The sequence below is a fragment of the Astatotilapia calliptera genome, chromosome 5 (genome assembly GCF_964374335.1).
Source record: "Astatotilapia calliptera chromosome 5, fAstCal68.1, whole genome shotgun sequence".
Lineage (NCBI taxonomy): Eukaryota > Metazoa > Chordata > Actinopteri > Cichliformes > Cichlidae > Astatotilapia > Astatotilapia calliptera.
The window spans coordinates 19,163,113-19,178,651 of NC_137426.1; the positions used below are offsets into that span (position 1 = coordinate 19,163,113).

Genomic DNA, 15,539 nt, shown 5'->3' on the forward strand with positions numbered 1-15,539 from the left:
TGCTGTAGTTTGTTCCTCTGTGCTGAAAAGACTGCATGCCAAGTTTGGAGAACATCACCATTTTTATTTTGATTTATTTATTTTTTTTCCTTTGACAAACAATGCCAAAAATGTTTTATATTCATGTTTTGCATGCATAGTTTTTATGTATGAGGTGGGCCGTGAATGCTGCTTCTTTTTTTCCTTTTGTTTTTTTTTAAACATCTGCATGGCTCTGGAATATGGAGCATGGCTTTACAGATATTTTGCATGTCATCAGTCTGCATGCTACTCCACCCGCCAAAGCAATACCACTGACATTGACTGATCATGTCTGTATTGATTTTTGAAAAGCCTATCATTTGGGTCAAGAGGAGACTGACTGGTTTGAGAAACCACGGGAGGCTCGTTCTGATCGCTCAAGACATCATGGAGGCGGGAGTCACTCGTCCACAGGCAGACGTAGTAAACATACTTACCATGATTACGACGAGCCTCCAGAGGAATACGGTCCACAGGATGAGTACAACCAACGCCACTCATCCTCCACACCACGGGACCACCGTCACCACAGCAGCACCCCTGGCAGACACAGCTCTTCCCGCCACTCCACAGAAGACTCCAGGTCCTCTCGGTCTTCCAGGACACACCCCAAAGACCCATCTGGCCGTTCTGATGGCCGGAGTTCCTCATCTTTACAAAGAAGGAGCGGTGCAGACTCACGTTCTGCCCAGGGAAGCCCTCGGAACTCAGGAGACTTCTCTCGTGACTCCGGTCATCACCATGGCACTGCAGGAAGGAGTCAGAGGGGACAAGGAGATCGCTCAACGTCCCGGAGACAGGATCCCACTGCAACAGGGCCTAAACCACAGCAACAGCAGACCTCTCAGGGCCATTCTGGACAGCAGCGGTCAGGTGGGCAGGACCAGTCGGGGAGGCATCCAGGCTCTGAGCCACTTGATGGTACCCAACATGCTCAGCAGCAGCACCATCAGCAGAATGCACAGCAGCAGCAGCAGCAACAACAGCAACAACAGCAGCAGCAGCAGCAGCAACCGCTGCAGCAAGGCCAGATACAAAGCAGTCAGCCTATACCAACAAGTGCAGGGGCTGGACCAGCACAGCAGCAGCCAAAAGCTGGCCAAGCTCCAGCACAGGGACGACAGCCTGGAGTAGGGTCGGCAGCAGGGCAACCACCTGCAGCGGTAAGTAGAGCTACACCTGGCCTTGCTTTCCCCATATACAACAACATACATGTTTTTATGGCGACATATTTTAAGTAGTTGTGTTTTCTAAATAATCCACAGAAGCCTTTTATGATGATATAATAATTATAAGCAGTGAATTGCACTGGTGTGTCCTATTCAGCTTTCAAAAACGGTTCCAAATGCCACTATGGATAAAGCTGTTGTTTGATGCTGTTGCTGAAATGCAAGTGTGAGAACAACGTGACTCACTCAGAAATCCACTCAGTAGTTTCAGTTTCCCCGTACTCAGTATTTGTCTTGATTTTTGTTCAGGCAAAAATGGATACCACGCCTGCAGCAGCTGCCACAGGAATGAAACCTACAGCAGGAATCCCAATAGCACCTCAGCCTACCAAAATAGCCACGCCACCTCTAACAGGCATTGGTACGTCATAGTATCACTGTCAAGATGCCATAACCACCGCCACAGGCAAAAATATGGCACACAGTACATGATGATTTAGATTTTTTGTTGTTGTTGTTTGTAGGCTCCAAGGCTGCCCCCGTTGGGATCGGTAGCAAACCGGGAGGTATAGGCAGCGCTACAGCAGGCCAGGCACCTGCTGAAGGGGAGAATGTTCTCACCAAAATACTGCAAGGAGGAGCTGCAGAGCAAGCAGGAAAACTGGGAGATGGTACTCTCATTAATACTTTGATTTATTGAAATAGAGTTTTCCTTTAGGTTTAGTTTTGCTATGATATGGTAAAACAGAGAAATTTATTACAGCTAAAACTAAGCTCTTGGATTTTCTTGTTTTTTCATATTTGCCTTCTTCTCTTTTGTCATTCTTGCAGCTTTGTCCGGCCTTGGGAAGAAGTTCACTTCATTCTGGTGAACTGTAGAGAGGAGGGTAATGAAACTGTAGTTCTTAATAAGAGACTTGTTGAAATTATAAAAATGTATACATTTTTGTTGTTTTTCAAGCTGTTATGTTAGAAGCACGGATTGCGTTAGAGAAATGATGACGGGCTGACATCTGTCAACAGAAATGATGGAACACTTCCAAATTTTGAATAGTTACTGCTTAGAAAAGGGAAATATGTGTGGTTATTATTTAACATGTTCATTTTCTTTCTACTGTGCTGCTTTTTTCCAGGGTTTGCAGAGTGGAAATAAGTTGGATTGGTAGCTTTGTACTGGAAAAACCTATGAAACTGCTTTAATACATTTCACTTTTTAGAGGACAGGGAGGAATGCTGAATGCATCAGTGAGTATCTCTACTTTTAGGACAAGTTTGAAAGAGATTTAAAGGGTTTAACGCTCCAATGTATTTGTTAATTGTCTGCTTGAAAAAAGGCTGAATAAGAAAATACTTACACATACACTGGCCTCATTGTCTGAATTTTGTTATGTTTAATGTGAGCGTCAACATTTTAACAGTGTACATTTGAAAGGGAATCGTAACAGGTCGACTTTGATTTTTATTTTTTTTATTTTTTTGGGACAAAGCACCACTAAGCAGTCGAAAACCACGTCATAATAGTAACTTATTGAAAGATTTGATAATTTTGTATGTAGTAAATGCAGCAGATGTTATGCTATTGATCATTGGTGGTATTTTTTATGCATTTAGGTTTGTGTTTTGGTTTTCTTGGGGTACACCAACACTCCAAGCTGTGAAAACATAAAATGCTGTCTCACTTTGATTAATGGATTAAGTGTTCTATCAGGGTATATTTACATAGATTAGCATAGTCCATGTCTGCATAATGAGAAGACTCAAGTGAAGTGATGACTCATTAAATGTCTTGATTGTATATTTGAACTGATTCGCGGTACCTCTCCTTTACCCCGAATTGCTAAACAGAGGTGGAATCAAAGGATGCCTTGTCAGCACTCAATTCCCCAGACATGGGCGCATGACTGAAGTGGATTAAATAAGGGCGATCGCTTCGTCAGCACAGTGTTACAAGTCCTGAGCAGAGGGCTGAAAGTAAGTGGAGGCTTATACAGAACTATGGTCCCAGAATGATGATTGCGAAGACATCTGAGGCCTCATTAGACCAACGGCAAGTCACTTTCACATGCTGCACATCTGTGTTCTTGTGTGTGAATGTATGCCTGTGTTGCTGGTTTAATTAACTTTTCTTTGCATGTGCATTTTTTTTTTTTACAGTTTTGTTACTGTCCACTTGAAGTTTGTGTAGCAGAGATGATAGGCAGAAACCAAGAGCAAGTGAGGTCTGCACTAGAATAGTTTACCTCCTAACTAAACACACCTCCGATAATCTGGGCCAAGCACACTGGGCTATAATTAGCCAGCGAAAGCTAACTGTGGCGTGGCTTTAGTTGCACACATGCAAAGACACACAGAGACAAGAGCACATGTAGGGACACAGATTCATGACTCATTGTAATTCATTACATGGTAGAATGAACAAATTCTGCTCAATGGAGCAGAATTGCAAAAGTGCAAATAAAGCAGATTTCAAAGCTCGCTTTTTTTTCTCTTTTGCCTGTGTTAAAACTCACGCAGGGACAAAGTTGAAGTTTATTTGAGTGAAGATCTATCATTTAGCTTTGATTCTGTCTGCTGTCGAGTTTGGATTGATGTCAGCAACCGTGTTGGTCATCTCTGTTGGTTGCCACTCTGAGGAGTCAGAGGGGAAATGTAGAGATAAACCAGACCCAGTGGCTCAGTGAATTACTGCCAGGACCAGCAGGGCTGTGATAGGCTGGAGTGTCATGTGAAGGAGGATGTGGTGGGCAGGCTGCGTCGTGACATGAACAGAAGAAAGAAAGCTTTAATCTCTGTCACTATGTGATTGCTTTTTACAAAAATATGGGTTTTTTTAACGTCATTTTTGGTATTTTTCTTTTAACTGTATTGTTTTAATTTAACTAGCATCTGTTGTGCATTAAGGTTTCATTTATTTCTGCCAACATTAACATTTCCATTGTCTCTATTTCAGGTGGATAATGGGGATGAGGCAAACTGGAAAGAGCAAGTCATGCCTCCCATCCTTTTTTAAAAAAAGAAAAAGTCCTCCTGGGATCTGTGTGACAGTAAAAGCCCCACTAACTGAGGCAGGTGGATATCATAGGGGAAAGTCAGCATGCTCATCCTTGCGTGTCCCTCCTTTGAAGCAGCTCAATGAAGAAAGCCTCACAGCGCCCTCTACAGGGGTTTTAATGTGACACCACTCATGTCTTTCAAGGATACTTGATTCTACTTTGATGCCTTCAGAGTATTTTCATGCAAAACATGGTGGAAAATCAATAAAAAGAAGTCAGATTTCATAGGTTTTACCTTGTACCAAAGAGACCAATCTTAGCCCTAAAAGGCACCACATACCTGGAGCAGAACCTGCATATCACGACAATGACGACCAACCTGATGACGCCACTAAAACTCTTCAAGGCTTGGTTTCTCTGATCTCTACAGTACATTCCAGTATAGGGAAAATGACCCTGTCTTTGAATGTGTTTTTATTTGTCTTTTATTTTGTTGTTGTTTCAGTGTCTACAGAATGCATTGTGTAAACGTGGACATGAGAATGCACGCACAAATGAAAAACTGCAAAAAAGAGAAAAAAAAGCCCATATCAATACTTTTTCACCACCTCGAAGATGCCGCTAGTCATTAGCTGTAGGTTTTTAGGGAAGGGAAATTACTACCGGTGTGCCCACATGTGTGAGATTCACACGGATGAGAGGACCAAATGAAAGAATGGCCACGGCTCTTTATTAGCCATCACAAAGCCATCGTTGTAGTCAGCCCCAGAGCATTCTGGGACTTTATCCTTTTCATTGATTTGGCTCATCTTTTAGTTTCTTTTCACTTTTTTTTTGCCTGATATATTCACTGAATGGAAGAGCCTTATTCGGTACGTTTTTACTTGTATACCTCATATGTTTGAAAACGTTCATATTGTCACGCATTTGTTTTTACACTGTATACTACTGTATGTACATAAGACAAAACAAGAGATATAATTATGTAAATTTGTTGTTTTGTGTATTTAATGAATCACTTTTCTGTGACTTTTTTTGTTATGTGGTTTACTTTGGTAAAACTTTTTATTTATATTATCTATTTTTCACTTTGTATTTATTTGAATCTCTGTTTTCTCGCATCAAACTAATTTGCTTATTCATTTTTAAAAGCAATAGCATGCAGAAAATGCTATATAGCACATAAATGTAGTTTATAGTAGTGAAGGGTATTATCAGACACTTCTGTCAATAACTAGCCGTAATACAATTTGTCAGAGGGTTTACAATCACAGTACCGTGTACAAACATGCATGGTATATGCAGACGCATAAGAGCATGCAGACAGGTACGAACACACTCTCACTTTCTCTTTCTGTCTTTCTCTCACTTTCTCTTTCTCTCTCTCTACCAATTTCCTGCAAACACACGCACACACATACTGCACACGTTACACACTTTGCATCCCTGTTACACTTCAGAGCCAAGGCTAATTGAGTTCTCTCCAAATAGACCTGTTAACCTCCTGCTGATTGATGAGGTTACCAATAAACCAACGAGATGATCTCACTAACAAGCTGGGGCCACTGCCTCTATTTGTACAAAGACACACACGTACACACATGCGGACACACACACAAACACACACCTACACTCTCAGACAGATACAGGAGAGGACGAAAGCAATTATCAATTCAAATGTTCTATGCAATGACTCATTTTGAACCTGGAAGTGATTCAGCCTAAAACAGTTTATTATCATCACTGTACTCACAAGAAAACAAGAGAATTATGAACTACGAAAGCAGAAAAAAAAAGTACTGAAAACGTTTTTACTTAGCAACTTGTCTGTATGAATTTGAATATTGAACTAGAGTTCTTGTTTGTTTTTTTGTTTTTGTTTTCTGTGGCATGTTTTGACCCCTCACTCCCCGCATGGGGGACTTGTTGCCAAAGGGTAAACTGTGTTAGACTGTCGGTTTTATGAATGTCCACCATCATGTTGCTTTGAAGCATGGGTTTGCTTGGCTTTGTCTGGCTGTTCGTAAGCCCTCATTCAGTTTTTGTGCGTTTTGGCTGACCTGGGCTCCTCAGTGTTTGGCTTGCAGTGACTGTCTGTGCTGCTATAAAACCTGTGATACAGATGGTCAGCACTCCTCATTAATATGTGTCAATGTACATATTGGGTGTCAGTATAACCTGTAAGGATGAATGGAATGCTTCTATCAGATATTTCATTGTTGATTAACCCACTCAGCAGCCAAGCCATTGGAAAGGTGCATGATTAGAAACTATATTCTTGGAAGTTGTACCTGAATTTAAAAAAGGAAAAAAGGAAAAAAAAGGTAAGGCATGATTTCACCGAGGTTTGCCTAACAAACCTTGACGTTCATAGGCCAACGTAGAGAATAACAATGAGTAAAATGTTCAGCCAGTCATTCACAAATCAGGGCATGTCATTTTGAAAGCACAAGCCTGACTGGCAGCACTCGATGCTTGATGAAACACAGGAATATCGAGGTTGCGTGACAGTGCCTCTCTCTGAACAACGTTAATACTTGCATAAAAACACGGTGAGGAGCGACGGCGAGGCGCATGATACTAAACAGAACATTATTAACAGAAGGGCAGACGGGCACGTTCTCACATTCTTACTGTAAATATAAAGTCATTCTTCTGTACAGCTTTTGAGTTTCGAGTACGGCTGTCATGTGCATCCCCATGCCGTATTTGCTGCCAACTTTTGTGTATAAAAAGAATATTTATTATCACAATAATGAGGATGATGACGATAAAACTAATGATGACGATGATCATTATTACTGCATAAGCATAGTGTATGTGGCTGACTTGTATTGACTGTTTACAACAGTGGAACAAACCTTGTATTCAGAAACATATCCAGTCTCTGTGGAGTTTCTATACATATTGTATTTGTTAAACGAGGAGAAAAAAAAAACCTCCGTGGCAATTGCAGAGCAGAATGCCTTTGTCAGACTATCAGGAGGTCTTTAGTTTGGTGGGTGTGATCCGCGAGGTGACGAAGGGAAGCAACGGGAAAAAAAGGAAACTAAAAATTTGGAAAAATGTCATTCACTGTTGTAAGTGCAATGGGCAAAATGTCAGTCGTGTATCCATTGTGAAACCTTGTGTTTTATTCAGTGTATTCCTGTAAGCAGAGTAAAAATTTTGGTGCATCATGTCAAGTAATGTGATTAATGAAAATATTGACCCTGCAATTTCCAAATGGAGAAAAGAATAAAAAGAAAAGGAGTATATTGTGATTTCTGTCTGGGGTCTCTGTGTGAGTATGTGCATGTGAGACACCGATATAGACTCATAGTTGTAGGCAAGTTGTGCGGTAGGTTTGCTGCCAGCCAGGAGAGGAAAAGATCAAGAATAAGACCCTCGAAGGCAATGATACTGTTCAGATGAGACTAGGCTTTACATGCTGAGGCAGGGATGACTTATCCCGGTGTGGGTGGTAGAGGGGAAGGATCAGCGTGAGGTGGAGCGTTTGCCAATGCATAGGGAGAGATGGAGGTGTGAGTGTGTGAGTATTCGTGACTGAGTCTGCACATGTGTGCATGTCAGAACAAACCGATTACAGTTCCTATCGTCGCTAACGTGTGCCTTGTGTCACGTGTCATCTGCGTGGTTTGAAGGATGCAACATGATGAAGATCCTGATTTTTATTCATGATATTCTCATTGAGACTGAAGAATGTACCTTTTAATAACAAATATTCTTGGAAATACTGCTGGATTTAAAATTTGTTAAGAAAACTATGAAAAGGATGGTCTGTGTTTCATATGCACATTGTGCCAGATATTTACCTGAAACCTGAGAAACCAGGTTGATCTGTGTGTCCTGGCTTTTTGTCATCCATGTAATAATAATTCACTGTTTATTTCAATTCTGCTTACACGTATAATGTGTCCTCACCTGCAACACTGTTTGACTTACTGGTCCTCCAAATAGGCTTTGAAGTTGCAGTGCATTCAAGTTGCTGAATTGTGCTTGAATTGATGGCGGTGCAGTACAATAGTGTACTACTCTACAATGTACTGAATTGCCCATCACCTTACTATAAAACACCACCCACTGAACAGCTCGCCATACCACACAGTAAGAAATCAACACCCACATTTCCTAATCTTGACTGCCCTCAACTGGTGTGATAGAGAATTGGAGTCAATGTCATTTTATTTTTAATGTAAGATGCACATAGTAAAAATAAATAAAATGTGCACTTGTGGATAAGCTCTTTATGATGTTGTTAAAATATTCATTTTAAGTGCAGGGCTGTAGAAGGAGCAAGGAGGAACAGGAGAATGAACTCCAATGGACTGTTCGTGTGTACGTTACTTACCAAACTGTAAGAAAGTTACAGCCTTGAGACGACTGCTGTAGTGATTTGGCGCTATATAAATAAAATTGAATTGAATTGAAAGTTCCACATAAGCACTGAAAAAAAATCGTGATACCCTTTAGTGAGACCTGTGCTCACAGCCCAGCATCACGCAGCTCGACTGGCATACGCCAGAGTACACCAGAACTGACAGGTCTGCCATTGGCGCCTTGTTCAGATGAGAGCAGGTTCACACTGAGCATGTGTGACAGGCGTTACAGAGTGTGGACATGACGTGGCAAATGTTATGCTGCCTGCAACATCATGTGTGAAGAGAACGGGACACCAGTGGTGCACCTGCCAGCTCTAATGCTCTTGGATGAATACCAATTGAGCTTTACCTTGCCTGGCTGTGAGCACAGGTCCCAGTAAAGGACAGCGAGCCCTCATGGCACCTTCTCTTTCTGACAGTTTGGCCAGAAGGAGAAAATTGATTCACATCAGCTTCTGCTGCCTGGCTGAACAGATTGATATCCCTGAAGTCTAACCGACTTTGTTGATAATCAAGTGTTAACTTTATTTTTTTGAGCAGTATACTTTATAACTTAGAGTTTGGAGAGGCAGATAGAAATAATGTATTCGTGCATTCGAAGTGTTTAATCATCACACTTCAGGGGTTATTTCTGAATAGAAAAGCAAGAGAATAGCTTAAAAATAATAATATAACCAACTGGAACCCTCTAAATGCAAAACAGGATGAAACCTTAAACTCATCCTTCAGTGCTACGCCCTTGATGCTAATCCTGACTCAGAGGTAGTCAATTATAACTGTGCTGGACTGCATAGTCAAAGACTACACTGGGATGTGAAAGGATTAAACTGAATTTGCACCCGACTTTACAGGCAAAAAGGTCAATGATTTGTTTAATGAGGTCAGTTTCTGTGCTGACCTGCAAATGCAACAATGAAAGATCTTTTGATTACAAAACACACACACCATCACATTTCCTCCAAAGTTTAAGATATGGGCAGCATGTTAAAGAAGAGACATGTTTTCTGGGATACAAAAGATATTCTTCTTTTATAAATGTGAAGTCCAGCTAGAAACAAAACGGAAGTCTCAGCAGTGAGGGATCTATTGGTCCTGTTAGTTAGCATTACCGAGGACCTTACCGAAGTCTTTGATACTTCGAAGGAAGCATAGAGTGGACTTCACAGAAGATATACTCTTTGATACAGATGATGGAGCCATAGGGCCACAAAGGTTAAAACGAGACTAAAAGAATCACTGTTAGCTGATATCACCCATCAGTGAGAGCACCGCAAAGCTTTAACTCCTAAATCTTTTTCCTAACAAAGATTTATTGCCAAGTCCAGCAGCCAGCTCTACATCACGGGTGTCCAGCCTTTTTGTAACTTTAAGGAGTTCTAATGGGACACATTTAACATCATAACATCATAAATGACACTGCTGGGCTCTATAGTAACTTATGGACATATTTCTTCTCTCACAGAGGTGGTCTTTGAGGCTTTTTGAGCCAGCTCTATCCAGTCTCTCAGTGCAGAACAGATGAACGACTGTATACATCAGGCTGATTAATTGCCTGTTATTGCTGAACCCAGTTATACTGTTGGTCACTTAACCTGGATGTCCTCATATTAAGGGCATATGTGATAAATGATTAAACTATAATTGGTACGCTCACATTCATTCATTTCCTGAAAGCCATGACGACAGACTTTGGCTCCAAGGATTAAGCAGTTATTAACATCAGCCATGACCTGAGAGAAGCAGTTTATGACTCATCCTCAAGTGATGGAGGTAGAAGCAGAGGGTGACCAGAAGTGAGGGCCACTCATTCTACAATTTAGTCACCGTTACGATCACTCAGTGGGCTCAAAGATTACAGGAATTGAGGCTTTAAATTTAAACTGATTCACCGTGCTACTCATTTCTGAGAAATCTCCTGCGAGTGCAGCACTCCCTGTTTCTAAATCTTTTAAACACATAACAAACCAGACAAGTGTACGATGAAAAGTGTACAGAAAAACTAAAAGCGACTTTTACAGACTGAGGAGATGCTTAACAGGACTTTGATGTGTTTGAAACCATCAAAAAACAGATCCATAACCCTATCAGCCCTAAATATGGCAACATTAATCAGGCTATTGAAATTAAATAAACAGGGTTTCCTCCCTCACCCGTCACAGTCTCAACCTACCCGCTCGCAGTCCTTTAAATAATGAAACAACCCCTCTCTGTGCGCCTTTATGGACTGATGACTTTGTTTCGCCATTGATTGGCTAAGTTTTATTAATTTTAATTTAAGAACGGAAATTGATGACTAAAAAGTAAACTCAAATTATTATTGTCACGGTGCTGGATGCCTTGATGTAAGACAATATGACTCTATCAAGAAAAACTAAATATGAGAAAAACATATTGCTTGAATAGCATATGTCAAAAAAAAGAATTCCAACGATTCGATTTTGAAATTTCTTAAGAAATTGTTAAGACTCGGTTTTATTATGGTGACATTTTGTACAATTATTTATATGCCTATCAGTGCAAATACTGATTTTAAAAACTTTTCAAAAAGGACATTTCTGATATTTTTTTATGTCATAGTGCTACTCTGACTGACAGCCGTGTTTCACCGACCCATCAGCGTTCAGCGAAACTCCAGGTTTCTCCAGCAAAGTAAGGATAAAGAAGAGGGAACAAATTCCCACCAATATTCCCTGAAATCCATCATATTTGAATGCATTGTTTTGTCTGAGCATCAGCACAAAGTTTCATTAAAGGGTTGTTTTTAGTTTTCATTTAGGATTGTTTATTTTAAAAAAACGTAAGCAGTTAAGAGAACTCACAATATCAACAGCAATGTTTTGAACAACTAATCAGTTGATTGTTCATTTCAGCTGAACACTGGCCCCTTTCTGGGTGTGCTTCTGGGTAATAATGAAACTGCTCACACAAACTTTATAATGTTCGTGAGCACTTGGCTCTCGGGGTCTGGGGTTTTTTGTAGCGTGAGATAAACCAATTTTAATAAAACCAAGATTTAAGTTTTGATTCAGTTGTCTCACTGTTTCCATTGTTTGGATACAGAGTTATCAGAACAAGCCACATAAAACCCCACTGCCTCTAAAAACATAATGCTAGATAAAATAAACAACCACCCCCCCCGCACAAAGCTTACACATCAATATATCATATGCATTAATGAATGTTTTGTTTCCTCACATTTTTATTACTGCTTCCTATTTTATTTTTAGCTCTCTTTTCATTTAAGAAACTTCCCTTCTTGCCCATGAGGGTTTCCTGTCTGTGTGACTACCTACTCTTCCCTTATTTGTTTCACCTTCATTTCATTACCCTTGCAGCATGTGCGTTTCCTGTGTGTGTGTCTCATACAGGCGGTTTTCTTTTTCAGTGGTTCACTATTGGCATTTTGTTTTATTTTATTCCTTTCTCATGTTTTTAAAATAAGATTTCTCTTTGTTACAGATTTACAATCCGTAACACATTTCAGAATAATTTTTAATACAGTTGTTGTTATTATTTGACAACTTAGTGGTTTCTTGTGAACTTTCCACATTGTGATGGAGTGATGGAGCTTTTGGGGTTAGATTTGTGGCACTTGGCATTAGTGTTTTTGATGCAGTGCTGGTTATATTTTGGGTAGTGTGAGATACTTAAGATATGTAGGAGTGTGTACCAGTACCTGTGCATGCAAATTCTTTGGGATCGTGGCCTTAAACTCACCTAATTGAATTCAAAAGTTAAGAAGAGAGATTGCCTCTGATTGTCATGGGTCTGTGGATGTTACAAACTGCGTTCAGTGTTGTGAGGATGGCCTGAATGCAGGCTCTCGGGCAGGCAGAGGTGATGATAAAGCAAATGATTTAATAGAGTGTTAACAAGAAAAAATAAGGGAAACACTGGAAATGATGAACTACAAGAAAACACACACAGGGAATGGGAACTGCCAGGAGAGCAGACACTCTAACAAAGACTAATAGGACACATGGCACTGCATACACACAGACAGGGAGAAGGGCAATCAGCGAAGTGGAAACAGATGGAGAGAACGAGGCAACACCTGAACTAAATCACAGAAGATGGGAGAAGGGAAGAAAAACTAAAAGCAAAGCACAAGGAACAATGGACTATCAAAATAAAGCCGGAAGTGAGTCAACTTGGAAAACAGACAACGGAATAAACTTAATACAGGAGACTTGACAAGAGAGGATGGCACACTGAAGGAGGAATTAAACTCTAAAGGACCGAGAACAGCACTAAATACACTAAAGTGGGGAAATACATGAAACAGCCTAAATTCTAAGTAAGCCAACAATCACATCAGATATTTACAAAAACAAAACTTGAAAGTCTAAAACACTTAAATACTGAGCAAACTGACCGTGGCACTGATGTCACACATGAGGCAAGTAAACCTTATGGCTAGCACTCACAACAAAAAAGAGGTCCTGCTGGTTATGAGATATGATAATGGAAACATCAGAGGAAGATAGAAGAAGAGATTATTCAGTCAACATGCCCAAAGGGTGTTTTACTGCTTCCTCTTTCCCCCTCATTATTGTTTCTGGATACTGGCGTGTGCGCATGAAATAAAGAGCTTCAGAAACAGAGAGACCATGTGAGCTGGCGTGTTTGTGTGTTCAGGACACAGAAATGCTGATGCTTCTCCTTTGGGCCCTGTCAAGCACACTTAGCGTCAGTGTTTACAATGTAAAATTGGAGAAAGTCCCTGTAATTCCAGGAGGCCTGAAGGCTGGTGAGAACAGGAGGAAGACAGGAGCCAGGGGGAAATTGTTCGGAATTGGAAAAGCCCTCGGGGCTGTGTGTTCAAACACATGTGAAGGACGCACTCACCTCATGGTAAAATCACAGTGCATGATGTCATGGGTTTAGATTGATTTCCGCTGCAGCGTAGGTTCCTCTGTCAGAGCAGCTCAACAGATTCGTGGTTACCCTCAGGCAAATTTGATTTATAATGCTGGCAGGCTGAATACTGTTTTATAAAAGAGCACACAATGTGTCAGTGCTTTTCTGGCTCTGTGATTCTTCCAGTGGTTTGATTTAAAAACAAAGATTATCTGTCCTAGTTCAGGGCTGCTTTCATATTTTAAAGAGGATGTTTTTTGGGTGTGGGGGCATTCCTATTGTGTTTGTGGAGAGTTAGAGAAGATTAATATCACTCCCTTGTCTGTATGGTAAAATGTTACTGCATGAAGTTTTGTTGTTGCTGTAAGATTACCAGTGCATCAGATGAAACAGTTTCTGCCTCTGACTGAATACAGAGGCAGAAACTGCCTAAAGCTTAAAGCTTTCACTACATTAAACAAGACCAATTTCAAGTTAATTAATGAGGCCTTGAGTTGCTGATCAATGCAGTAGATTTTTATGTCTTATACATACAGCAACGGTAGCGGTTTCCTGTTGTTTCTGAGCTTCATGCAAGGCTAAGCTAATTGCTAAGCTAATTGCTAAGCTTTACCATGTTTTCAAGGATGGTCTGCATGTTTTCTGGTTTGTTTCCTTTCATCGGACTGATTTACAACTTTTTATTATGGATTTTCTGATTAAGGCCCGTAGCTTATGTAAACCAAACCTGGACTGGCTTTAATCACTCTAACAGACATTAATATGTAATAAAATGCACTTGATCCACTTTCATGCAAGCAGATTGTTTCTTCTGCTTGATGAGAAAGAATGAACTAGATCAGATGTGCAAGAGTGGTCCTGATTCTGTGACCTATCATTCTACAGATAGCTCACAGAAACATACGGGCTTTGCTGTAAAGAGCTGAGGCTGTCACACAGACTAAGCCCTAATGATAGAAACAGGTGATTAAAAAAACAAATTTGAGTCCTGCTATACATAAGTAACCTTAAAATACTTTAGTAAATGTACTGAGTTACTTTCTACTACTTGTTGAATAAAAAAAGTATTCAGGTATATTTTGTCAATGATCCAAACTGATTTGTACTTAAACAAAGGTCAGTGCAATATAATCATATATAATCAGTTCAATACAATCACATAATAATTTGATTGTAATTTGTCCTTGTATCTAATATTAAATACACAATTTTACTACTTAAAGCAGCAGACTAAGTGCAGGAGCTGATAACTAACCACCACACTTGTATTTGGGGTGTTGTAAAGCATGTAAAGCTGGACTGCTCGTGGTGTGCCAAAAAGTGAGTGACTACCAAAAAAAAAAAAAGATTTCCAGTGTTTTTTAAAGCACGATATATTTGTTTGCTTTGGTAAACAAACTGTGACCTGATTCAAGTATCTTTATGACTCTGTGTTATTGTACTTACATTATAACCAATCCAGCCTTTTTGGGCTACTTAACATATCTTTATAAATGGACTGTTTCTTATATCGCACTTTTCTACTCCACTTGAGCGCTCCAAGCGCTTTACACAACATGCTTCATTTACTCACTCATACAAGCACGATTTTTCTACACTTAAGTGCTGTCTATCTAACAGACACACACATTCATACTCTGATGAACGCATCGGAGAGCAATCTGGGGTTCGATATCTTACACAAGGACACTTGGGCACCTGGAAGCATCAAAGTGCTTCCAGGGCCCTGTGCATGCAGGTTTGATGCGCTATTATTGGCACAGAGAGACGTGCAAAGAAAATAAAATAAAACAAGATCCAAATATCTTCTACTAATGTGGGTGGGAATGGTCAGTGATTCCCATTCAGCACCAAGATGTGAGATTCAGCGCAGGCCGCTCTCCGCATCCCTCTCGCCCATCCCCTCCCGCCAGCTGCCACTTGCAGTAGTGGTGATGCTGCTCCCTGGCGTGTAGAGGAGGAGAGAGAGCGTGCCCGCTGCCCAATGACAGCGCAGGATGCTGAGAGAGGCTGCTCGGGTGAATGGAGGCGACAAGATGCCGTCTAGAGCGGCGAAGAAGAGGAATTAACATCGATAAAGGTAAAGCCCGTGCGTTTATTTTACCTCACATCAG

General features: G+C 40.6%; 2 protein-coding genes across 8 annotated transcripts in view; both read left to right on the top strand.

Annotated features, from left to right (window-relative positions):
- Positions 1–7,446, top strand: part of bsnb (bassoon (presynaptic cytomatrix protein) b) — a 79,932-nt gene extending 72,486 nt beyond the window's left edge. Inside the window, exons 7-13 of the mRNA XM_026167802.2 lie at positions 334–1,184; positions 1,500–1,611; positions 1,715–1,861; positions 2,022–2,077; positions 2,324–2,435; positions 3,036–3,237; positions 4,141–7,446. Coding sequence (XP_026023587.2) covers positions 334–1,184; positions 1,500–1,611; positions 1,715–1,861; positions 2,022–2,062 — 1,151 coding nt within the window. The 3' untranslated portion in view covers positions 2,063–2,077; positions 2,324–2,435; positions 3,036–3,237; positions 4,141–7,446. The remainder of the gene's footprint in view (positions 1–333; positions 1,185–1,499; positions 1,612–1,714; positions 1,862–2,021; positions 2,078–2,323; positions 2,436–3,035; positions 3,238–4,140) is intronic.
- A 7,339-nt stretch (positions 7,447–14,785) lies between these two features.
- Positions 14,786–15,539, top strand: part of erc2 (ELKS/RAB6-interacting/CAST family member 2) — a 46,923-nt gene continuing 46,169 nt past the window's right edge. For all 7 annotated transcript variants that reach the window (XM_080301798.1, XM_026167805.2, XM_026167810.2 and 4 more), the window contains exon 1: positions 14,786–15,505. The gene's annotated coding sequence lies outside the window, so the exon portion shown is untranslated. The remainder of the gene's footprint in view (positions 15,506–15,539) is intronic.